General features: G+C 41.5%; 2 protein-coding genes across 3 annotated transcripts; both read left to right on the top strand.

The window, feature by feature from the left end:
- Positions 1-1000: 1000 nt before the first annotated feature.
- Positions 1001-14021, top strand: LOC111587378 (DNA excision repair protein ERCC-6-like). The gene is made up of 6 exons (XM_023297308.3): positions 1001-1087; positions 2453-2497; positions 4995-7533; positions 8690-9323; positions 10563-11656; positions 12941-14021. The coding sequence occupies exons 1-5, from the start codon at positions 1041-1043 to the stop codon at positions 10982-10984; spliced, it is 3687 nt and encodes a 1228-aa protein (XP_023153076.2). The 5' UTR covers positions 1001-1040; the 3' UTR covers positions 10985-11656; positions 12941-14021.
- A 1299-nt stretch (positions 14022-15320) lies between these two features.
- Positions 15321-24823, top strand: LOC111587377 (DNA excision repair protein ERCC-6-like). 2 transcript variants are annotated; one of them, XM_023297307.3, is made up of 5 exons: positions 15321-15492; positions 17814-17858; positions 18341-20879; positions 22037-22670; positions 23877-24823. In XM_023297307.3, exons 1-5 carry the CDS (start codon positions 15437-15439, stop codon positions 24296-24298), a joined length of 3696 nt encoding a protein of 1231 aa, XP_023153075.1. In that variant the 5' UTR covers positions 15321-15436; the 3' UTR covers positions 24299-24823. The 2 variants fall into 2 exon arrangements, with proteins under 2 accessions (XP_023153075.1, XP_035798370.1); XM_035942477.2 differs by having other exon boundaries at positions 15478-15492; positions 17814-17884.
- The last annotated feature ends 878 nt before the right edge of the window (positions 24824-25701 follow it).

Here is a 25701-nt window from a genome sequence, read left to right as displayed (position 1 = left end):
TTGTGTGTTTTTGTGGTAATTTTGCATCTTTTGTGACATTTTTTTGTTTTTGTGGTAATTTTGCATCTTTTTGTAGTAATTTTGTGTATTTTTGTGGTGATTTTGCATCTTTTTGTAGTAATTTTGTCTGTTTTTGTGGTAATTTTGCATCTTTTTCTTTTTATAATTGTTTTAATAGTAATCGTTTCCTGTAAAAGCTTTAGTCAGCAGAAAGTCTCTTGAAGTCTTGAACACTCGCTCAGACTCGTGCCAGTGAATCATGAGAGCTGTGTGGACTCATTCAGATGTGGATTCTATTAAAGGTGTTTCTGCTGTAGACCAATCAGACTCCAGTGTTTAGTCCAACTGCATTCATTCAGTCCATCCATATGGAGCTAAACATGAACGACAGATCACACAGATTTACACCTGGTTATAATAATAATAATAATAATAATAATAATAATAATAATAATAATAATAATAATAATAATAATAATAATAATAATAATAATAACAATAATAATAATAATAATAATAATAATAATAATAATAATAATAATAATAATAATAATAATAATAATGGTTCCAGTTTATCTCCAGGTTTAAATCACTGCTGGTGTCTGTAAATTCTATATGGATAAAAAGGACAGATTAAAAGTTTGTGCTTCTAATATTCTTCCTGCTGATTCAGGTGTTTTTCTAAAACCTGCTCAGAGTTAAAAACAACAAAAACATGTTGGGTGTTTTATTGGCTGATTCCAACATTAAATCTGTTGCAGCAGGATCTGGAAAAATTCAGGACTTTCCAGACAGTAAATTACAGGGACTTCCCCACAAACTCACCATTATTTACCTGGAAAACAAAACTAAAAGTGAACTGACTTCTCATTGGCTGAACTCTGCGGTAGGTCCCGCCTCTCACGCTCCCTGATTGGACAGCATAGTTACACAACCACTCTCTGATTGGCTGGGAGGAATTGGCGGGAGGAAGAGGGCCTGTTTAAACACAGAAACACACAAACTCCTCCGCTACACATCTGTAAGATCAGAGTAACACAATGGATGAATCTCATCCTAATGGAGAAATTACAGACAAGCTGGAGAGGTACGTAAAAATGCTGTCTTTTTCTGGTAATTTGTGTTTTTGTGTGTCTTCTTGTGGTAATTTTGTGGGGGGTTTTGTGGTAATTTTGTGGTTTTGTGTGTCTTCTTGTGGTAATTTTGTGGGGGGTTTTGTGGTAATTTTGTGGTTTTGTGTGTCTTCTTGTGGTAATTTTGTGGGGGTTTTGTGGTAATTTTGTGTTTTTTGAGTTAATTTTTTGTTTTTGTTGTAGTTTTGTATCTTTTTGTGATAATTTTGTCTTTGTAGTAATTTTCTTTTTGGGGGGGCATTTTCTTTGTTTTCGTGGGTATTTTGCATCTTTTTGAGGTAATTTTTGTATTTTTTGGTAGTAATTTCATATTTTTTATAAGAATTTTGTGTTTTTGTGGTAATTTTTTGTAACTGCATCTTTTTGTGTTAATTTTGTGTTTTTTGTGGTAATTTTGCATTTTTTGAGGTAATTTCATATTTTTTGTGGTAATTTCGTATTTTTTGTGATGATTTTGTTGTTTGTGGCAATTTTTTTGCAATTTTGCATTTTTTTGTTGTAATATTTTTGTTTTTTAGGGGTATTTTTTGTTTTACTGTTAATTTTGCATGTTTTTGTGGTAACTTGGTGTTTTTTGTAGTGATTTTGTATCTTTTTGTTTTGATAATTTATTTACTTTATAGCTAAAACTCAGCTGTGAATCAAGCTGATTACACTCTAAACAGGGATAATAGAAATATGATATTATAACATTTATTAATTCCACAGTGGGAAAATTCACATTGTTACAGCAGCAAATGACAAACATTCATGCGAACATTGAAGAAATATCAGGAGAAAAAATTTTAAAAAAAAAACTTAAATAAATTCTAGTTCCGATCGTCCAAATTCCTCTGAATGTGAAAACGACATGACCACACAGATTCATTCATGAGTAGAAATACTGAGAGAGGAAAGCATTGAAATCATCTGAAAACATTTGTTTGGCAGCAGTTCTTCAATCACAATAAACATAAAAGTTTTCCCACAGACATAAAGTTATTAAAAGTTCTGACTGTAGATGTACAGAAACAGTTGACTAACATCGGATTCACTGGATTTCTCTGATAAATAAAACGACGGTGGGATTCAAACACGGTTGAGGTTTTAACTCTAATCAGACACTGAGGAGGATGTAGGAGGATTTTTAAAAAAAAACAATAATCTGAAGAATCCTGAATCTTTGTTCTGTTGATCTCTTCTGTTCACACGCAGAATAAAAACAGAGATAAAGTTATTACAGAGTTAGTTTAGACAAAAACAGATGAAGTTTTTGCAGTTGTGGTTTAAATGTGTGTTCTGTGATTCTACATGTTTCTGATGTTTGTTTGTCTCTGCAGGTCTCTGACCATCGATTCAGACGACAGGATGGAAAAATATCAACGGTATGAAACACACAGATACAACTTTGTGGTAAAATAATCAGCATCTCATGTTTGATGTTCACATGAACATCTTAACCAGTTCTGTTGATTAGAGTTTCATTTAGTAAAGCTGTGAAGCCACTTTCAGGGTTCAATATGTCTAAATTATAATAAATGAATTAAATTATTTAAAAATGTGTCCTCTGCTGGATCCATTCAGTCATTATGATCTGATGGAAACTCTTCTGTCTGGATTCTCACCACATTTCATGGCTGGTGGAGTTTTAATTCTGCAGATATTGAAGCCTGAAAGTGGCTTCACAGATTTTTATTTGAAGGTGAAAATATTTCTAAAATGTTTGAAATTTAAGGGCTGCACAGTGGCTCGGTGGTTAGCACCGTCGCCTTACAGATGGAAGATCCCTGGTTCATGTCCCAGCCTGGGATCTTTCTACATGGAGTTAGAAGGTCTCCTTTCAGGTGGACGTGGTCGGAAAACCTCCAAAGGAAGTCTCCCTGGAGGATCTGAATCAGATGTCCAAACCTCCTCACCTGGTTCCTTTAGAGGTGAAGGATCAGCAGCTCTACTCTGAGCTCCCTCTGGATGTCTGAGCTTCTCCCCCTATCTCTAAGGCTGAGCCCAGACACCCTATGGAGGAAGCTCATTTCAGCCGCTTGTATCCACGATCTCATTCTTTGGGTCACTACCCAGAGCTCATGACCATAGGTGAGGGTTGGAACGTAGATGGATGGTAAACTGAGAGCTTCTCCTTGAGGTTCAGCTCCCTCTTCACCACGACGGTTCAGTACAACGCCTTCATTACTGCTGACACTGCACCAATCCTCCTGTCCATCTCTAGCTCCATTTTCCCATCACTCATGAGATCCTGAGATACTTGAAGTCCTTCACTTGGGGAAGCAAATCCCCCAGAACTCAGAGGGAGCAATCCACCGGTTTCCATCAGAGAACCATGGCCTCGGACTTGGAGGTGCTGATCCACATCCCCGCTGCTTTGCACTCGGCTGCAAGCCGCTCCACTGCTACTGAAGGTCTGAGGAACCAACAGAACCACATCATCTGGAAAAAGCAGAGATGCGATCCTGAGGTTCCCAAACCAGACACCCTCCTCACCCTGGCTGCACCTTGAGATCCTGTCCATGAAGACCACAAATAGGATCAGAGACAAGGAGCAGCCCTGGAGGGGTCCAACACCCACTGGAAACGAGTCTGACTTTGTGCTGAGTATGTGGACACAGCTCTCACTTTGGTTGTACATGGACCGAATGGCTCGTATCAGAGAGCCTGGTACCCCATACTCCCTCAGTACCCCATACTCCCTCAGTACCCCATACTCCCTCAGTACCCCATACTCCCTCAGCACCCCATACTCCCTCAGTACCCCATACTCCCTCAGTACCCCATACTCCCTCAGTACCCCCCACAGAACTCCTCAGGGGACACGGTCGTAGGCCTTCTCCAGATCCACAAAACACATGTGCACTCGCAGGTCGAACTCCCATGACCCCCTCAGCAGCTCCGCAAGAGTAAAGAGGTGATCCAGTGTTCCACGACCAGGACAGAATCCACATTGTTCCTCCTGAATCCAAGGTTTGACAGTCGGTCAGAGCCTCCCTTCCAGCACCGTAGAGTAAACTTTCCCGGGGAGGCTGAGAAGCGTGATACCCTGGTAGTTGGAACACACTCTCTGGTTCCCCTTTTGTGAAGATGGGAACCACCACCCTGGTCTGCCACTCCACCAGTACCATACCCAATGCCCATGCGACATTGTAGAGACGTGTCAGCCAAGACAGTCCAACAATGTCCAGAGCCTTCAGCATCTCAGTGCAGATCTCCAAAGTATGTTGAGGTTAAGTGGTGATTCTAAATTATCCGTAGATGTAAATGTGAGTGTGATTGTTTGTCTCTATGTGTAGCCCTGTGATAGACTGTTACCTGTCCAGGTGTCCCCTGCCTTCACCCTAAATCAAATGGGATGGACTCCACACTCAGCGAACCTGATGAGGACTAAGCGGTGTACAGATAATGGATACATGGATTTTTGAAATTTATTCTCAACATTTTACAGAACATAGTTTTGGGTCCTAAAAACCAAGGAAACAAAAAACATCAAACGTATCGATGATATTGGACCTGAATTCTGTGTGATTTGACAGGAACCGACCCAATATTTATTATTCTTAAGTTTTTTGCCTGTTTATTCAACAGGATAGTAGAGAGGAAGACAGTCAGGTAGGGAGATGTGTGGGGGAAGGACCTGCAGCAAATGGCCGTGGCCACCAGGACACCCTTATATTCTTTTCTTAGTATGAATGAACCGATCTGAACCACTGAGTGAATTCTAATCTGTATTATTACATCTTTAACTAAAATTGATTGACAGCAGGATGAAATGATTGACTAAGAAATCAATAAAGCTGTTACATTTTTACATAACGGAATTACCTGACTGTAGTTTTGAGAACAGCACAGAAGTCTTTTCTGTTTTCTTTCCTTCAGATTGATTCAGAACGGTAAAGATGTGGCCAGACGAGGGGACATGGACAAAGCACTGGAGTTCTTCAAACTGGCGAACAACATTCACCAAAGTCAGAAACTGGAAATCAGGATCAAGAAGATTGAGGAATTAATTGCTCAGACTGACTCTGAGGAAGACTACGATGAGTTTGTCAGCGTGAACAACAGCGGTTTGATGCTTTTTAAAGGGCTGTTTGACAAACTGTACGACTACCAGCGGGACGGTGTTGCCTTCCTGTACAGCCTCTACAGGGATGGATGTAAAGGCGGCATCCTGGCCGATGATATGGGCCTCGGAAAAACCATTCAGGTGATTTCGTTCCTCTCCGGGATGTACGACAATGAGCTGGCTAAACACACTCTGCTGGTCATGCCGACATCTCTCATCAGGAACTGGACCAAGGAGTTTGCTAAATGGACTCCAGGCATGAGGGTCAAGGAGTTTCATGGCATCAGCAAAGGGGAGAGAACCAGGAACTTGGAGAAGGTCCAGAGGAGGAGCGGCGTCCTCATCACCACTTACACCATATTAATGAACAACTGGGAGCAGGTGTCATCGTACCACGGCAGAGAGTTCACCTGGGACTACATGATCCTGGATGAAGCCCACAAAATCAAAAACACTGGCACCAAGACAGCCAAAAGTGTCTACGCCATCCGGTCCAAAAACAGAGTTCTGCTCACAGGAACTCCGGTCCAGAACAACCTGAGAGAAATGTGGGCTCTCTTTAACTTTGCCTGCCAGGGAGCTCTGCTCGGCACCGCTGAAACCTTCAAAGCAGAGTACGAGAACCCCATCACCCGGGCCAGGGAGAAGGACGCCACTCCAGTAGAAAAGGCTCTCGGGATGCGGATGTCTGAGACCCTCATGACCACAATCAAACCCTACTTCCTCCGCAGGACCAAATCAGAAGTGCAGAAAAACAGAAAAAATGGCACAAATTCATGCAAAGAGAAACATTTGGACAACAATGTCCCAAATGTGCAAAAAGTCTGTGGAGCCATGATGCCCGAATTGGCGAGGAAGAACGACCTGATCGTGTGGACGTACCTGAGTTCTGTTCAGGAGGACATCTACAGACAGTTCATCTCCTTGGACCACATCAAGGAGCTGCTGCTGACCACCAGATCTCCTCTGGCTGAACTGAACATGATGAAGAAACTGTGCGACCATCCCAGGCTGCTCTCTGCTGCCGCCATCAGCAAGTTAGGCTTGGAGGAAAACGGAGGTGAGAGCCAGCAAGGAGACGAGGCCGACACCGACGCCCACAGCATCGACAACATCCCCGACGACACCTTAATATCGGAGTCCGGGAAGCTCGTCTTCCTGTTCGCGCTTCTGGAAAGGCTCAGAGAGGAAGGCCACCGAACGCTCGTCTTCGCTCACTACAGGAAGGTGCTGGACATCATAGAGCGTATCCTCGGCAACAGAGGCTTCAAAGTGCTGAGGCTAGACGGTACGATAACGCAGATCGCAGAGAGAGAGCGGCGCATCTCTTTGTTCCAGACAGATGACCGCTACTCCGTCTTCCTCCTCACCACACAGGTTGGTGGCGTCGGCATCACTTTGACGGCAGCTAACCGGGTGGTCATCTACGATCCCAGCTGGAACCCGGCAACAGACGCCCAGGCTGTGGACCGGGCGTACCGCATCGGACAGACCGAAAATGTCATCGTCTACCGGCTCATCACTTGCGGCACTGTGGAAGAGAAGATCTACCGCCGGCAGGTTTTCAAAGACTCCCTCATCAGGCAGAACACCGGCGACAAGAAGAACCCATTTCGGTACTTCAGCAAGCAGGAGCTGAAGGAGCTCTTCACGCTGGAGGACACCAGGTCGTCGTCCACGCAGCTGCAGCTTCAGGAGCTTCATTCCCGACACCGGCGGACCGACTTGGAGCTGGACGAGCACATCGCTCACCTCCACACCATGGAGATGTTCGGCATCTCCGACCACGACCTCATGTTCTCCCTCGACGTCCACAATGACGAGGCGCCCGAGAACCAAGTGGAGCACCAGTACATCGAGGGGCGGGTCCAGAAGGCCCAGGAGCTGATGAAGGCCGAGTCCGAGCTGCAGATGCAGCTGGCAGAAAACATGATGTCCAGCACAGAACCAGCCTGGCTCAGACAACCAGCGGACAGCAGAGGGTCGCGTGAGAGGAAACCAAGAAGTCCTAAACAGAGTCCTGCGTGTCCACCGCAGGACCACAAGTTAAACGGGTCAGTGGTTGTAGTGGATTTGGACCAGGACAGCCAGCAGAACCTGAGTGACCGAGTCATCGATCTAACAGCAGACCAGAGTGCAGCAGAAGTTCTAGAAGTCAGTCAGGATGAAGTTCAGCCTCCAGTCAAAGAGGAGAGCAGTTACCTGGAGGCACCAGAGGAGGTGATGGAGTCAGATGAAGATCCAGAAGCTGAAGATCCAGAAGCTTCTGTTGGAGAACTGATGGAAACATCTGAGATGTCCAAGGCAGCAGGTGATGGCAGCCTCCTGGAAGCTGAACAAGATGAACAGCAGGTGATTTAGTGTGTTTTGTGGTGATTTTGCATCTTTTTGTGATAATTATTAGGGATGTAACAATACACTCAACTCAAGATTCGATATGATTTCTGTTGCTAGGTTAACGATGTGATTTTCTTGCGATTTTTTTTTTCTTAACAGAATGAGCTTGCAGAAAAATTATGACCGAAAAAGATTCCAAAAATGATTTCTCAGTGAAAAACACATTTTTGAGGTGTGGTGTAACAAAACACAGCAACTATGCAATTAATGCATTTTTCAAAAACATCTTTAGATATATAAAAACTACAAATTATAGATTTTTTTATCTTTAACAAAATAACGGGAATCCCTTTTTATTTCTCTGAGGTAGGGTAAGCTGTGCAATACAGCGCAGAAGTCCTCTTCTTAAAAGTACAACTGAAATTATGTTTTAAACATAAACAACAAAAAGAAGATTTTCAAAACAAATCCCACATCAAAATAACTACATGAGTAATACATATGAACAAATTCTCTTCAACTTCAGTACTTCAGCAGTGTTGACCCCAACTGTGCGTTTCAAAAAGAGGGCGAGTTTGAAGAACAAAATTTGCCATTTCCCACTTGACAGTGATCACATGGGTGGTGATAGTGATCTACCTTTTGGTCGCCCTGGAAGTCCAGTGGTCTGTTGTGATTGATATGCTTTCTGCCCCTCTGAGCGCCTGAACCACCTTCACTTTGGTTTCACTGTAAAGCGCTGGCATCGCCGTCTGTCTGAAGTGTGGGCGTGATGGAATGCAGTATTTGGGCTCCAGTGTGTTGACCAACAGAAAACGGCCTCATATCTTTTGCTATGAAAACACCGATGCACCTCGTAATCTCCTTGGGCCTTGCACTGGTTTGGACGAGCAGGGCTGCGAATCCGCTTGTCAGTGAGGATTGTCTGTAGTGATGTATGATGCCGATGAAGTGAACTCAAAAGCAGATTACGCCCTCCGATGTTGAAAAACGGCATCGCGATTCATTTTTCATCTCAGCTGATTTGAATTGTCACACATTTATCGATTTTTAACTGTCTCGCGAAGCATCGTTACATCCCTAGTAATTATGGATGTGTTTGTGGTGATTTTCTGTCTTTTTATGGTGATTTTCTTTCTTTTTATGGTAATTTTGTATCTTCTTGTGGCAGCCAAACGGAGCTTCACCCTCTAAATCCAGCTCCGACATGGACTTGGGTCATCATCACATCTCACCTCTGCAGAACCAAAGACTTTCTGTCCTGCAAGCTTCCAACTCCAGCTTCAGAGGAGACGCGTCCTCCAGAGTCAGCACCGGCCTCGAGTCCCTGAACAGGAACTTCCAGTTACAGCTGGACGACAGCGACGTGTCCTCAGATGATCCGGACACCGAAGCCGAGGAGCGACGGCTGCTGTCTCAGCTGCAGATGGAGGGAAGTTTCGACGTCAGCAAGTCTCTGTCTGAGCGGCAGCAGAGAGAAGCTTCCAGGCAGAACGTCAGCCTCCTCGCCACCGTGGACGAGTCGGCGGACGATTCCACCGTGGCGACCAGGAAGAAGAGAGTGGCGGTGATTTATGATAGTGAGGAGGAGGAGGAGGACGAAGAGCAGCAGCTGATGAAGAGCCGACTGGAGAGCTCCTTCCAGGCGCTGGGAGCTTCAACGCCCAAATCTGGTTCCACCCCTCGGAGGACCAGAAGGAGCGTCGGAGGAAACACCTCTGTGGCGTCACGTCGGTCACTGCTGCAGTCCATCATGGAGGACATGAACAACCAGGAGGAGGAGGAAGATGAAGGCCACGATGATGGTAAAGTTTCATTTTTTTCACCAAATCATCTCACATTAACACAACTCAAAGTGCATTCTGGGTAAACTTTAAAGCTGAGCCAAACATCCCTAATTGGTACGGGATCGTGGGTAGGATCTTTTAAAGTTTTCTCCGTCTTTAGATACAATTATTCAAAAATTGTTGACATCTACTTGAAAACTTGTTCCAAATGATACGAAAGTCCTCCAAAATCAGATAAAAACTACTAAAGTTACTCACCGTTGTTCAAAATAACATGTAAATCATCCAAAATTACTTAAAAACTGTTAAAAATAACTAAAAAACTGTCCAAAAGTCCTTAAAAACTTCTTCAAATGATACAAAATGATCTAAAACTACCCACGTGTCCAAAACTCGTCAAACTTTGTCCAAGTGGACTCAACATTTGCTCAAAATCAGCCAAAAATCCATCCAAAATGAAAGAAAATTTTGCTGGAACTTGTTCTGACCAACCACCTACCAACATGCTAATATGAAAGTTTACCCAGAATGACCTTTTCAAAGGTTTCTCTGGTGAATTATCAGAAACCAAAAACAAATCCAGGGAACCAATGATTGTTTCTAGGACTCTAAACTGTTCACACTAGGATACATCCCATAATACTGATGATCAACTTTGGTACTAGAGAAAATGAATAGAAACCATACCTTTAAATTTGAGGAACACCTCTTCAAACTGACCCAAAATGCTTCAGCATTTGTTCATAATAACTCAAAACTTGTCCGAAACCATTTAAAATTTGACCTGGAATGTTCTAAGTGAGACTAAACTTAAAGACTGGAAGCAGAAAAGGAGAATGTCCCCTGGAGAAAGTTCTAGAGTAGACCTACCGACAACTGGAGAAAGTTCTAGAGTAGACCTACCGACAACTGGAGAAAGTTCTAGAGTAGACCTACCCACAACTGGAGAAAGTTCTAGAGTAGACCTACCCACAACTGGAGAAAGTTCTCGAGTAGACCTACCGACAACTGTCCACTTTTCGGTAGGTCTAATCGAGATCTTTCTCCAGGGGACGTTCTCCTCTATGGACTTCAAGGACCTGGAACTCTGGAACTATTCCCAGTATGAAGGTAGAACTCTGATCATTAATAAAGTTACGGGGGATGAAGAACCAGATGGTTCTGGAGGAACTTTCTTCAGATCTGAGGTTGATTTAGGTCTTCAGGAAGGTTGCTGTGACTTTAACTGGAGAATCTTTCTAACTGATCTGATTTCAGAACGTTGTGATGAAGCCGAGGAGAATAACGCTGTTGGTTCCAGTGGTGATGAGCTTCAGATGGAGGAGACCGAAGGAGAGACTCTGAACTCAGAGGAGGAGGATGAAGGTGATGAAGAGGACGATGAAGAGGAGGATCAGTCCGAGGAGATGAGCCTGAACTTGGAGGAGTCCAGCGGTGATCCTGAGCTTTCTTCTTCTGAGAGGATGGATCGATGCGCCGCAGAGACCGACGGGATGGAAGACGTCTGCGAGGCCGAGAGCTACGAATCTCTGGTGAGCAGAGGGAAGGAATGTTTCAGCAGAGCTCAGCTGGACCAAGCTCTGGGCTTCTTCCTCAGAGCCATCGACATCCAGCCTGGAGACCCCGAAGTCCAGCTGATGACCATCCAGCTGTACCGGCAGCTCAGTCAGAGGAGGTAACCACCTTCTGAGACCAGAACGTCCAGAGTCCAACTGAGGAAGTCTGTTAGAGGAGGAGACTAAACCTGTGGAAACATCTCACTGATGTGTAGCTTCACCTTTACTTCAGTTATTCAAAGTGCTACTGTAACGCTATGTTTGGGTTGTGTGTTAGACCATTCTGCTTCTAAACCCCTCAGTTAACACTGACATCAGATGAACCTCAACAGCCTCCAAACATTCAACAGGACTTTTATTTTCAATCATCTGAACTGTTTGTTTCCTCCTGCAGCCAATCAGAGCCTCCTCAGCTGGAGGAGAAGGAGAAGAGGAAGAGGAAGACGAAGAAGAGGAAGAAGAAGAAGAAGAGGAAGACAAAGAAGAAGAAGACAAAGAAGAGGAAGACAAAGAAGAGGAAGACAAAAAAGAAGAGGAAGAAGGCGAAGAAGAAGACGAGCGGTGCTGCGTTCACTGACCTCCATCTTCTCCATCAGGACACATCACATGTGAGGCTGACGGAGGATTCTTCTTCACTTCAACTCTCTGAGCAGCGCCATGTTGGCGTAGCTCCGCCTCCTGCTCTGATTGGTTCTGGAGACTCGGCCCGCAGTAGCAGGTTCTCTACCGGCAGTTCCTCAGAGCCGCTCAGGACAAACCTTCATCCCCCAAATCTGGGATGAGTTGATTCAGCTGGTAAGAAAAGAAGAGAACATGTGGTTCATCTTTAGTTGATCAGTTTAACTTTACATTAATATCATGTCGTCATATCAGAGGAGTTTATGAACAAAATCAGTCCTTCAGGTCAGTAACCGGCAGAATAAATCTGGTTTCTCCTCTTAAGTGTAATGTTTGAATATTTCATAATGTCTGTGTTCATAAAGATGATTCATTCTGCTGACTTTCTCAGGTTTCAGGACTTGTTGCCATGACAACTGATCTTAATCTGGTCTCAGAATGTAAACAATTTCTGTCAGAGTGATTCTACATTTAATATTTTATCACCTTTAAAACAGAAACTCAATCTGTTGATGCTGAAATGGAACCACAGGTTAAATCATAGACCAGCTGCTCAGGTGAACAAAACAAACAAACACAAACAGAGCGAAACAAACAACCACAAACAGACGGACACAAACAAACAAACAAACAAACAAACAAAGATACGAACCAAAAAAACAAACACAAACAAACAGACCAAAGCAAACAAACAAACAAACAAGCAAACAAACAGACAGACAGACACAAACAGACCAAAGCAAACAAACACAAACAGACCAAAGCAAACAAACAAACACAAACAAACCAAAACAAACAAAGGCAAACAAACAGACGGACCAAAACAAACACAAACAAACAGATGGACAAAAACAAACAAACACAAACAGACCAAAGCAAACAAACAAACACAAACAAACAGACGGACCAAACAAACAAACACAAACAGACCAAAGCAAACAAACAAACAAACACAAACAAACCAAAACAAACAAACAAAAAGAAGGACCAAAACAAACACAAACAAACAGATGGACCAAAAACAAACAAACAAACAAACAAACAAACAAACACAAACAGATGCACCAAAACAAACAAACACAAGCAAACAGACAGACTAAAACAAACAAACACACTGAGTTTGATTTTGCTTTCATGCACTGAACATCTGAGCAGGTCGAATAATAAATAATAATATCTGCTATAATGGTTCAACAAACCGAGTGCAAATTATGAGTGAATCTGTATTTAATCTCCTCCATGGAACAATTATTCTATTCTTTGGTTAATTCTCAAGTTTTCTCACTTTGTCAACTGGGATCAGAATAATCCTTTGTTTAACAACCTGATTTAATCTAACGGCTGAAATCAGATCAGATCGCTTCTGATCAACAGTTTTTATTAAAGTGAAAACTTCCACTGATCCTTCTGTCAGGCGCCGATGTGACAAACGCTAAAATAAATGTATTGCTGCTCCTGCAGGTGGCGCTGGTGAAGCAAGTGAAGCAGAATGAATCCTTGAAGCTCGTTTTCCTGGAAGCTTTTCAACACAGTCCTCTTTGGAGGCATCTGGTGGCCAAAAGCATGAAGAGCAGCTTGAATCTCCAACCTGAGATGAAATGTCCATGATGGTTTCCCTCTACACTCCAACACGGCTTTGTTTGGATCATAAAGTAAAATACTAGATTGTTCATTGTTCTTTTGTCATTTTGTGTCTCATCTTTGTAATATTTTGTCTCGTTTTTGTTGTTTTTTAAAATCTTTTTTAAATTTGTCTCATATTTTTGTTGTTTTCTTCCTCGCATTTGTCCATTTTTTGTAACTTTTTGGTTTGTTTCATGTTGTTTGTCTCCTTTTTTGTAAAGTTGTTTCTCACTTTTGACACTTTGTGCTTTTTGGCGTTTTGCGTCTTGTTTTTGGAGTTATGTGTCTCATGCTGGTAATATTTTTGTTATTTTTTTGTCTTTTTTGTTATTTGTCTCATGTTTTTGCCGTTTTGTTTCTCGTTTTGGTTGTTTTGTGTTTCCTTTTTGCCTCACTCGTGTTGTTTGTCTATTTTTTTGGTGTTCTGTTTCTCGCTTTTGTCGTTGTTTGTCTTGTTAGTGTCATTTATGTAATTTTTTCTCTCTTTTTTGTCATTTGTCCATTTTTTTGTCTCTTTCTAACTTTTTGGCCAAATTTTTTGTCTCTTTTTTTGTTTCATGTCGTTTGTCTCATTTCTTGTCATTTTGTGTTTCACTTTTGATGTTTCGTTCTAATTTTTTGGCATTTTGTGTGTCAGTTTTGTAATATTTTGTCTTGCTTTTGTTGTTTTTTGTCTTTTATTTTTCTAAACAAATTTCAGGTTGTTCATGATGTTTTGCAAAAAGATAATTCCTTAAATGTGAACATTTTTGCACTGAAACAAAGTAAACATTAGGAGTTGTGGTTATTTATGCTGGGATTTTACTGGAGATCAGACTGGGCTGGGGCTAAGGTTATGGTGTTATGAACGTGTATTTTATACGGGGGAAAATAATCTGATGTTGACTTGATTAATAAATGGTTTTGATGAATAAACGTTCCTTGTTTACATGTTTCATGGTGCGGTCTCCTTTTGCTTTGTGAACATAATAGAAAAACATGATATATAATAATGTAGAACACAATCTGATAATCAAAACACATTTAAAGCTAAACATCAAGAAGCATTTCAGTACCCAGTAAAGTAAAACACATCCTGTCCTGTTCACTGGTTTTAATGTCTAAATGAAATGTTCACTATCGTCATTATCAGTACTAGAAAAGAGCAATAAGAACTCATCAGACTGGTTCTACAGATCACACAGATTCACTCTTCTGAAAATTAAAAATACTAAAATTCACTGATCTGCTTCATTTTCAAACAGCACAAACAATAAACAACCAACTTCCTGTAAATATTCAGAAGTTGTTTTTTTTTAAACAGAGATGGGGGTTATTACTGGAGGGGGGATTTAAAATTCAAACATGGTCGATTTCATACAACACTCAAGTCCTTTAGTCTTAAACTCTCCTGTTGTCCTCATTTACAGGCATCACAAAAATAATTTTTCCTTGTCTGAAAAATATCCAAAAATTCTGCAAAAAACATTCCCAAAATTTCTGAAAATTTGCAAAACCTTCAGGAAGAAAACTCCAATAATTCCTTAAAAAATTTCCCTTAAAAGTTTTATTTGAAAAAAAAAAAAAATCGCCCAAATTTGGCAACCTGTCAGAAACCTCTCAGAGTTTTTATATTTATATATATATATATATATATATATATATATATATATATATATATATATATATATATATATATATATATATATATATATATATATATATATATATATATATATATATATATATATTTTATTGGCTGATTCTACAATTAAATCTGTTGCAAGATTTAATAATTTTGTGTCCTTTTGTGATCATTTTTCATCTGTTTGTGGTAATTTTGTGTCTTTTTGTCGTCATTTTTCTTTTTTTTGTGGTCATTTTGCATATTTTTGTAGTAATTTTTTGTAATTTTGTATATTTTTGTGGTAATTACCATTTCTAATATTCCTATTCTGTTAGAAGTTATTTTTCCAGATATTTACAGCAGGACCTGGAAAAATTAAGGACTTTGCAGAGTGTAAATTACAGGGACTTTCCCTCTGATGAGGATTTCCCCACAAACTGATCATTAATTCCCTGGAAAACAAAACTCCTGTAAATGAACTCAGTCCCTGCTTCGACGCTCCGAGAGACTCATTGGCTGAACTCAACTGTCGGTCCCGCCTATCGCGCTCTCCAATTGGACAATACAGTGCTGTAACCACTGTCTGATTGGCTGGGAGGAATTGGCGGGGGGAAGAGCGTCCGGTTTAAACACAGAAACAAACTCCTCCGGTACATCTGTGGGTCCGGAAGCTGAAACTGACGGGTTTAGTCTAATTCTCGGTCCCGGTTGAGATCAGAGTCATCAGGATGGATGATTCTCACCGTAACGGAGAAGTTACGAAGGTTTCTGAGACGCTGGAGAGGTGAGTAAAAGCTGCCGTTAGTGAAGGCTAACGGTTAGCATCCGGGCTAAGTTCGGTAAAGCTGGAAAGATATTCACAGATTCAGATTTCCGGCATCAGTAACTCATTAAATATAGGTTGTCAGAACATAAACGACGACTCTTTCCATCGCTGTACAGTAGATAATGAGCTACAAGAACAGTTCGATCAGAAGTAGCAGAATTTAGAGCTGCAGGAATAACATTAATGTCTATGAGGATAAACAGGAACACAAATATTCAATAACTTCACTCTCAGAGTTATTGAATTACTAATAAAAAATCCTGTATGTATATATATTTATATATATATGAATCTTCCTAATTTTACCCTATTTATAGGGACTAAGTTCAGTATATACTCTCTAAAAATGTCATTTAAATTAAATCCCTATAAATTATCTTAAAATGAGGAAAATACAGATTTATATTGAAAATAATCCTCAAAATTGACATTTTAAGAGTGTATATATTAAATTTAGTCCCTTTAAATGATCTTAAAATCAAGAAAATACACCAATATATTGAAAATAGTCCTCAAAATTGACCTTTTATGAGTTTATATTAAATTTAGTCCATATCAATAGATTCTAAAATGAGAAAAATACAGATTTATTTGAAAAAAGAATCCTCATAATTGATCTTTTAGGAGTATGTATAATAAATTAAGTCCCTACAAATGATCTTAAAATGGAGAAAATAGATTTGTATTGAAAATAATCCTCAAAATTGACATTTTAAGAATGTATATATTAAATTTAGTCCCTATAAATACTAAAATGAGTAAAATTCATATATATAATAATATATAAATTTTTTTCATAATTGTAAGCATTTTTATTCGTCATACAATTCAATAACATCACTCTAACGTTATTGAATAGTATTACTGATAAGAATTCCTTAAAATTCAGATTTTATTTATATATATATTTATATATATACACACACACACACACACACACACACACATCTATAATTTATACACACATTTTTGAATAATTTATATGGACTTCATGTAATATATACTCCTAAAAGGTCAAATTTGAGGATTATTTTCAATCTAAATGTGTATATTCTTCATTTTAAGGTCATTTATCGAGACTTAATTTAGTATGTTCTCTCTTAAAATGTCAATTTTGAGGATTATTTTCAATATAAATGTGTATTTTCCTCATTTTAGGATAAATTAAAGGGACTATTGTTACTAATATTTTTATATCAAACCAAGAGTTTTAGTCTGACCAGCAGGAGCCAGTTGAAGGCTGCAGTGATTTTGGAGACACTACAGTACATCAGAGGAAAGATATTGAATATTTATGTCTCTCTTCGCTGTTGCAGTGGTTTAGCTATTAGTAGACAGTCTCTGTTCACTCCTCATAGACACCAATGTTATTCCTGCAGCTACTACTGATAAAACTCTTCTTGTAGCTCACTGTCTACCTTACAACGATGGGAAAGAGGCATCGTTTAAGTTCTGACAACCTATATTTAATGAGTTATTGATACCGGAAGTCTGAATCTGTGAATATCTTTCCAACTAAACTGTTAATTTCGTCTTTACAGTTTACTGAGGTCTCCTTTCTGTTCTGAACTACAGAGACATTATCATAATATGTCATCCTGAAGTGTTTTATTTCACTCTACTATTTTTATCTGACTGTTCAGATTAAGACCGTTGATTCAAACACAGAGTTTAAAGGAGTTAAGAAGTCGGTTCTGCTCATTTATCTGCTCTGAGCCTCGATTCTAACCGAACCTCTGGTTGAATCAGCTTTAAAGGAACAATTCAGAACCACACAATCACAAAATGTGACTTCATCTCCAATACTGTGGCTGAAATGTTTTTATTTCATCAAAACGACCTGATTTCATTCCCAAAGGTTTGATTTTAAACATTATAGTTCATAGCATAAACGCTAAAGAGAGAATTTCTTCATTTTATAGTCAAAATTCAGTGGTGAATCAACTTGATTACAGTCTAAGGATAGTAGATGTACGGTATTAAAACCTTTATTAATCCCACAGTGGGGAAATTCACATTGTTGTGGTTATTTGGCATGTTTTTGTGGAAATTTTGTGTCTTTTTCTGGTAATTCTGTGTCTTTTGTGGTCATTTTGTCTGTTTTTGGGGTCATTTTACATGGTTTTGTGGCACTTTTGCATCTTTTGTGGTGATTTTGTGTGTTTTTGTGGTAAATTTGCATCTTTTTATGTTGATTTTCTGTTATTGTGAAGTTTTTGCAGTTGTGGTTTAAATGTGTGTTCTGTGATTCTACATGTTTCTGATGTTTGTCTCTGCAGGTCTCTGACCATCGATTCAGACGACAGGATGGAAAAATATCAGCGGTATGAAACACAGATACACCTTTGTGGTAAAACAATCAGCATCTCATGTTTGATGTTCACATGAACATTTTAACCAGTTCTGTTGATTGGAGTTTCATTTCGTAAAACTGTGAAGCCACTTTCAGGGGCAGGGGACAGGGACTGACCCAATATTTATTATTCTTAAGTTTTTTTGCCTGTTTATTCAACAGGATAGTAGAGAGGAAGACAGTCAGGTAGGGAGATGTGTGGGGGAAGGACCTGCAGCAAATGGCCGTGGCCACCAGGGCACCCTTATATTCTTTTCTTAGTATGAATGAACCGATCTGAACCACTGAGTGAATTCTAATCTGTATTATTACATCTTTAACTAAAATTGATTGACAGCAGGATGAAATAATTGACTAAGAAATCAATAAAGCTGTTACATTTTTACATAACGGAATTACCTGACTGTAGTTTTGAGAACAGCACTGAAGTCTTTTCTGTTTTCTTTCCTTCAGATTGATTCAGAACGGTAAAGATGTGGCCAGACGAGGGGACATGGACAAAGCACTGGAGTTCTTCAAACTGGCGAACAACATTCACCAAAGTCAGAAACTGGAAATCAGGATCAAGAAGATTGAGGAACTAATTGCTCAGAATGACTCTGAGGAAGAAGACGATGAGTTTGTCAGCGTGAACAACAGCGGTTTGATGCTTTTTAAAGAGCTGCATGACAAACTGTACGACTACCAGCGGGACGGTGTTGCCTTCCTGTACAGCCTCTACAGGGACGGACGTAAAGGCGGCATCCTGGCCGATGATATGGGCCTCGGAAAAACCATTCAGGTGATTTCGTTCCTCTCCGGGATGTACGACAATGAGCTGGCTAAACACACTCTGCTGGTCATGCCAACATCCCTCATCACAAACTGGACCAAGGAGTTTGCTAAATGGACTCCAGGCATGAGGGTCAAGGAGTTTCATGGCATCAGCAAAGGGGAGAGAACCAGGAACTTGGAGAAGGTCCAGAGGAGGAGCGGCGTCCTCATCACCACCTACACCATGTTAATGAACAACTGGGAGCAGGTGTCATCGTACCACGGCAGAGAGTTCACCTGGGACTACATGATCCTGGATGAAGCCCACAAAATCAAAAACACTGGCACCAAGACAGCCAAAAGTGTCTATGCCATCCGGTCCAAAAACAGAGTTCTGCTCACAGGAACTCCGGTCCAGAACAACCTGAGAGAAATGTGGGCTCTCTTTGACTTTGCCTGCCAGGGAGCTCTGCTCGGCACCGCTAAAACCTTCAAAGCAGAGTACGAGAACCCCATCACCCGGGCCAGGGAGAAGGATGCCACTCCAGGAGAAAAGGCTCTCGGGATGCGGATGTCTGAGACCCTCATGACCACAATCAAACCCTACTTCCTCCGCAGGACCAAATCAGAAGTGCAGAAAAACAGAAAAAATGGCATAAATTCATGCAAAGAGAAACATTTGGACAACAATGTCCCAAATGTGCAAAAAGTCTGTGGAGCCATGATGCCCGAATTGACGAGGAAGAACGACCTGATCGTGTGGACGTACCTGAGTTCTGTTCAGGAGGACATCTACAGACAGTTCATCTCCTTGGACCACATCAAGGAGCTGCTGCTGACCACCAGATCTCCTCTGGCTGAACTGAACATGATGAAGAAACTGTGCGACCATCCCAGGCTGCTCTCTGCTGCCGCCATCAGCAAGTTAGGCTTGGAGGAAAACGGAGGTGAGAGCCAGCAAGGAGACGAGGCCGACACCGACGCCCACAGCATCGACAACATCCCCGACGACACCTTAATATCGGAGTCCGGGAAGCTCGTCTTCCTGTTCGCGCTTCTGGAAAGGCTCAGAGAGGAAGGCCACCGAACGCTCGTCTTCGCTCACTACAGGAAGGTGCTGGACATCATAGAGCGTATCCTCGGCAACAGAGGCTTCAAAGTGCTGAGGCTAGACGGTACGATAACGCAGATCGCAGAGAGAGAGCGGCGCATCTCTTTGTTCCAGACAGATGACCGCTACTCCGTCTTCCTCCTCACCACACAGGTTGGTGGCGTCGGCATCACTTTGACGGCAGCTAACCGGGTGGTCATCTACGATCCCAGCTGGAACCCGGCAACAGACGCCCAGGCTGTGGACCGGGCGTACCGCATCGGACAGACCGAAAATGTCATCGTCTACCGGCTCATCACTTGCGGCACTGTGGAAGAGAAGATCTACCGCCGGCAGGTTTTCAAAGACTCCCTCATCAGGCAGAACACCGGCGACAAGAAGAACCCATTTCGGTACTTCAGCAAGCAGGAGCTGAAGGAGCTCTTCACGCTGGAGGACACCAGGTCGTCGTCCACGCAGCTGCAGCTTCAGGAGCTTCATTCCCGACACCGGCGGACCGACTTGGAGCTGGACGAGCACATCGCTCACCTCCACACCATGGAGATGTTCGGCATCTCCGACCACGACCTCATGTTCTCCCTCGACGTCCACAATGACGAGGCGCCCGAGAACCAAGTGGAGCACCAGTACATCGAGGGGCGGGTCCAGAAGGCCCAGGAGCTGATGAAGGCCGAGTCCGAGCTGCAGATGCAGCTGGCAGAAAACATGATGTCCAGCACAGAACCAGCCTGGCTCAGACAACCAGCGGACAGCAGAGGGTCGCGTGAGAGGAAACCAAGAAGTCCTAAACAGAGTCCTGCGTGTCCACCGCAGGACCACAAGTTAAACGGGTCAGTGGTTGTAGTGGATTTGGACCAGGACAGCCAGCAGAACCTGAGTGACCGAGTCATCGATCTGACAGCAGACCAGAGTGCAGCAGAAGTTCTAGAAGTCAGTCAGGATGAAGTTCAGCCTCCAGTCAAAGAGGAGAGCAGTTACCTGGAGGCACCAGAGGAGGTGATGGAGTCAGATGAAGATCCAGAAGCTGAAGATCCAGAAGCTTCTGTTGGAGAACTGATGGAAACATCTGAGATGTCCAAGGCAGCAGGTGATGGCAGCCTCCTGGAAGCTGAACAAGATGAACAGCAGGTGATTTAGTGTGTTTTGTGGTGATTTTGCATCTTTTTGTGATAATTATTAGGGATGTAACAATACACTCAACTCAAGATTCGATATGATTTCTGTTGCTAGGTTAACGATGTGATTTTCTTGCGATTTTTTTTTTCTTAACAGAATGAGCTTGCAGAAAAATTATGACCGAAAAAGATTCCAAAAATGATTTCTCAGTGAAAAACACATTTTTGAGGTGTGGTGTAACAAAACACAGCAACTATGCAATTAATGCATTTTTCAAAAACATCTTTAGATATATAAAAACTACAAATTATAGATTTTTTTATCTTTAACAAAATAACGGGAATTCCTTTTTATTTCTCTGAGGTAGGGTAAGCTGTGCAATACAGCGCAGAAGTCCTCTTCTTAAAAGTACAACTGAAATTATGTTTTAAACATAAACAACAAAAAGAAGATTTTCAAAACAAATCCCACATCAAAATAACTACATGAGTAATACATATGAACAAATTCTCTTCAACTTCAGTACTTCAGCAGTGTTGACCCCAACTGTGCGTTTCAAAAAGAGGGCGAGTTTGAAGAACAAAATTTGCCATTTCCCACTTGACAGTGATCACATGGGTGGTGATAGTGATCTACCTTTTGGTCGCCCTGGAAGTCCAGTGGTCTGCTGTGATTGATATGCTTTCTGCCCCTCTGAGCGCCTGAACCACCTTCACTTTGGTTTCACTGTAAAGCGCTGGCATCGCCGTCTGTCTGAAGTGTGGGCGTGATGGAATGCAGTATTTGGGCTCCAGTGTGTTGACCAACAGAAAACGGCCTCATATCTTTTGCTATGAAAACACCGATGCACCTCGTAATCTCCTTGGGCCTTGCACTGGTTTGGACGAGCAGGGCTGCGAATCCGCTTGTCAGTGAGGATTGTCTGTAGTGATGTATGATGCCGATGAAGTGAACTCAAAAGCAGATTTACGCCCTCCGATGTTGAAAAACGGCATCGCGATTCATTTTTCATCTCAGCTGATTTGAATTGTCACACATTTATCGATTTTTAACTGTCTCGCGAAGCATCGTTACATCCCTAGTAATTATGGATGTGTTTGTGGTGATTTTCTGTCTTTTTATGGTGATTTTCTTTCTTTTTATGGTAATTTTGTATCTTCTTGTGGCAGCCAAACGGAGCTTCACCCTCTAAATCCAGCTCCGACATGGACTTGGGTCATCATCACATCTCACCTCTGCAGAACCAAAGACTTTCTGTCCTGCAAGCTTCCAACTCCAGCTTCAGAGGAGACGCGTCCTCCAGAGTCAGCACCGGCCTCGAGTCCCTGAACAGGAACTTCCAGTTACAGCTGGACGACAGCGACGTGTCCTCAGATGATCCGGACACCGAAGCCGAGGAGCGACGGCTGCTGTCTCAGCTGCAGATGGAGGGAAGTTTCGACGTCAGCAAGTCTCTGTCTGAGCGGCAGCAGAGAGAAGCTTCCAGGCAGAACGTCAGCCTCCTCGCCACCGTGGACGAGTCGGCGGACGATTCCATCGTGGCGACCAGGAAGAAGAGAGTGGCGGTGATTTATGATAGTGAGGAGGAGGAGGAGGACGAAGAGCAGCAGCTGATGAAGAGCCGACTGGAGAGCTCCTTCCAGGCGCTCGGAGCTTCAACGCCCAAATCTGGTTCCACCCCTCGGAGGACCAGAAGGAGCGTCGGAGGAAACACCTCTGTGGCGTCACGTCGGTCACTGCTGCAGTCCATCATGGAGGACATGAACAACCAGGAGGAGGAGGAAGATGAAGGCCATGATGATGGTAAAGTTTCATTTTTTTCACCAAATCATCTCACATTAACACAACTCAAAGTGCATTCTGGGTAAACTTTAAAGCTGAGCCAAACATCCCTAATTGGTACGGGATCGTGGGTAGGATCTTTTAAAGTTTTCTCCGTCTTTAGATACAATTATTCAAAAATTGTTGACATCTACTTGAAAACTTGTTCCAAATGATACGAAAGTCCTCCAAAATCAGATAAAAACTACTAAAGTTACTCACCGTTGTTCAAAATAACATGTAAATCATCCAAAATTACTTAAAAACTGTTAAAAATAACTAAAAAACTGTCCAAAAGTCCTTAAAAACTTCTTCAAATGATACAAAATGATCTAAAACTACCCACGTGTCCAAAACTCGTCAAACTTTGTCCAAGTGGACTCAACATTTGCTCAAAATCAGCCAAAAATCCATCCAAAATGAAAGAAAATTTTGCTGGAACTTGTTCTGACCAACCACCTACCAACATGCTAATATGAAAGTTTACCCAGAATGACCTTTTCAAAGGTTTCTCTGGTGAATTATCAGAAACCAAAAACAAATCCAGGGAACCAATGATTGTTTCTAGGACTCTAAACTGTTCACACTAGGATACATCCCATAATACTGATGATCAACTTTGGTACTAGAGAAAATGAATAGAAACCATACCTTTAAATTTGAGGAACACCTCTTCAAACTGACCCAAAATGCTTCAGCATTTGTTCATAATAACTCAAAACTTGTCCGAAACCATTTAAAATTTGACCTGGAATGTTCTAAGTGAGACTAAACTTAAAGACTGGAAGCAGAAAAGGAGAATGTCCCCTGGAGAAAGTTCTAGAGTAGACCTACCGACAACTGGAGAAAGTTCTAGAGTAGACCTACCCACAACTGGAGAAAGTTCTAGAGTAGACCTACCCACAACTGGAGAAAGTTCTCGAGTAGACCTACCGACAACTGTCGACTTTTCGGTAGGTCTAATCGAGATCTTTCTCCAGGGGACGTTCTCCTCTATGGACTTCAAGGACCTGGAACTCTGGAACTATTCCCAGTATGAAGGTAGAACTCTGATCATTAATAAAGTTACGGGGGATGAAGAACCAGATGGTTCTGGAGGAACTTTCTTCAGATCTGAGGTTGATTTAGGTCTTCAGGAAGGTTGCTGTGACTTTAACTGGAGAATCTTTCTAACTGATCTGATTTCAGAACGTTGTGATGAAGCCGAGGAGAATAACGCTGTTGGTTCCAGTGGTGATGAGCTTCAGATGGAGGAGACCGAAGGAGAGACTCTGAACTCAGAGGAGGAGGATGAAGGTGATGAAGAGGACGATGAAGAGGAGGATCAGTCCGAGGAGATGAGCCTGAACTTGGAGGAGTCCAGCGGTGATCCTGAGCTTTCTTCTTCTGAGAGGATGGATCGATGCGCCGCAGAGACCGACGGGATGGAAGACGTCTGCGAGGCCGAGAGCTACGAATCTCTGGTGAGCAGAGGGAAGGAATGTTTCAGCAGAGCTCAGCTGGACCAAGCTCTGGGCTTCTTCCTCAGAGCCATCGACATCCAGCCTGGAGACCCCGAAGTCCAGCTGATGACCATCCAGCTGTACCGGCAGCTCAGTCAGAGGAGGTAACCACCTTCTGAGACCAGAACGTCCAGAGTCCAACTGAGGAAGTCTGTTAGAGGAGGAGACTAAACCTGTGGAAACATCTCACTGATATGTAGCTTCAGACTAAAAATCATCCATGGTTCCTTCTCAGAACATCAAGTTTCTCCAGGAACTTCTGCTCCACCGTCTCTGATTTTCAGCTTAAAATGTGGATATTTCTGAAGTTTGTCTTCACGTTTGAAGGGTTTGATATGAAAGAGATGTTTGAGCAGAAGGAGGCTGATGATTAGAGATGAATCATACCAGCAGGTGGAGGGATTCTGGGTTTCTGTGGGTTTTTCAGACATTTAATCAGAATTAAAGTTTAAAAAAATTTAAAAAGTGCATAAATCTGGAGCTGATGTTTGCTGCTACAGAATTCTGAAAAACAAATGTGTAATAAAAGCTTCATAAAGAGGCGACTTTGAGCAGAACCCTGAGGTTTGTCTGCAGTTCCACTTAGTTCAGTTTTATTTTCTGAAATAAACCAAACATTAGTTCTAATGTTGATTCATCTGTGGGTCATTTTTTGGATGAATCAATGGAAATAAAACAGAAAACATTCACTTTGAAGATGCTAAACTCACAGAATTTAAACTGTTCTTATTTAAAGCAATAACTGATTGATAGAATAATTGTCAGTCGTCAGTAACACCAAATGATCGTTATTATTTTTGCAGTTAAAGACAAAACAGAAAGCAGCAAATCTGTGCATTTAGGAAGCTTTGAATAACTGACAGAATATTTGTTATTTTACCATCAGAGCTGCTGATAAAATACAGCTGGAAGCTTTTAAAGCTTTGGAATCGACTCAACTGTCAGAATATTTGTTGATTTACGGTTAAAACTGGAAATTTTAAATTGATCTCCATATATTCAGATAATCGCTGTTTCAGTTTGAGACGTTTTTTCATAAAAACAGTCTAAAATCTGAGACTGAACCTTCTTAAATGTGAATATTTACAATCAGGAAATTCCCATGGGAATTTTTCCCGGTTTCTCTCTTCTGTGATGATAAACTGAAGATCTTTGGACTTAAGATGTCTGATCAATAACTCCAGAAAATATTCAATAAAAATCACAGTTTGTCTTCAGGTTTATTAGCAGCTTTGGCCTTTGAAATGTGGAGAATGGATTCATCCGTTGTTTTATTCCTCCCCTTAAATAAAAAAAATAAGCTTTTTCTAAAATTTTCTGGACATTCCTTCACTTTGTCCATTGACTGAGACTTTAAAAAAACTGATTCCATATAAAATTATAAATAATAAAACTTCAGAATGGAGTCTTTTGTCATCTTCATCCAGTAAATAATGAACGGAAACATGTTTGTGTTGAGTTCAGTTGATGAAGATTTTCTTTTCGTCTTTGGAAAAATGTAAAAATTTTCA

Source organism: Amphiprion ocellaris, chromosome 6, assembly GCF_022539595.1.
Source record: "Amphiprion ocellaris isolate individual 3 ecotype Okinawa chromosome 6, ASM2253959v1, whole genome shotgun sequence".
Classification (NCBI taxonomy): Eukaryota; Metazoa; Chordata; class Actinopteri; family Pomacentridae; genus Amphiprion; species Amphiprion ocellaris.
The sequence above is the reverse complement of the archived record's forward strand: the minus strand, read 5'-3'. Positions and strand labels throughout refer to the sequence as shown.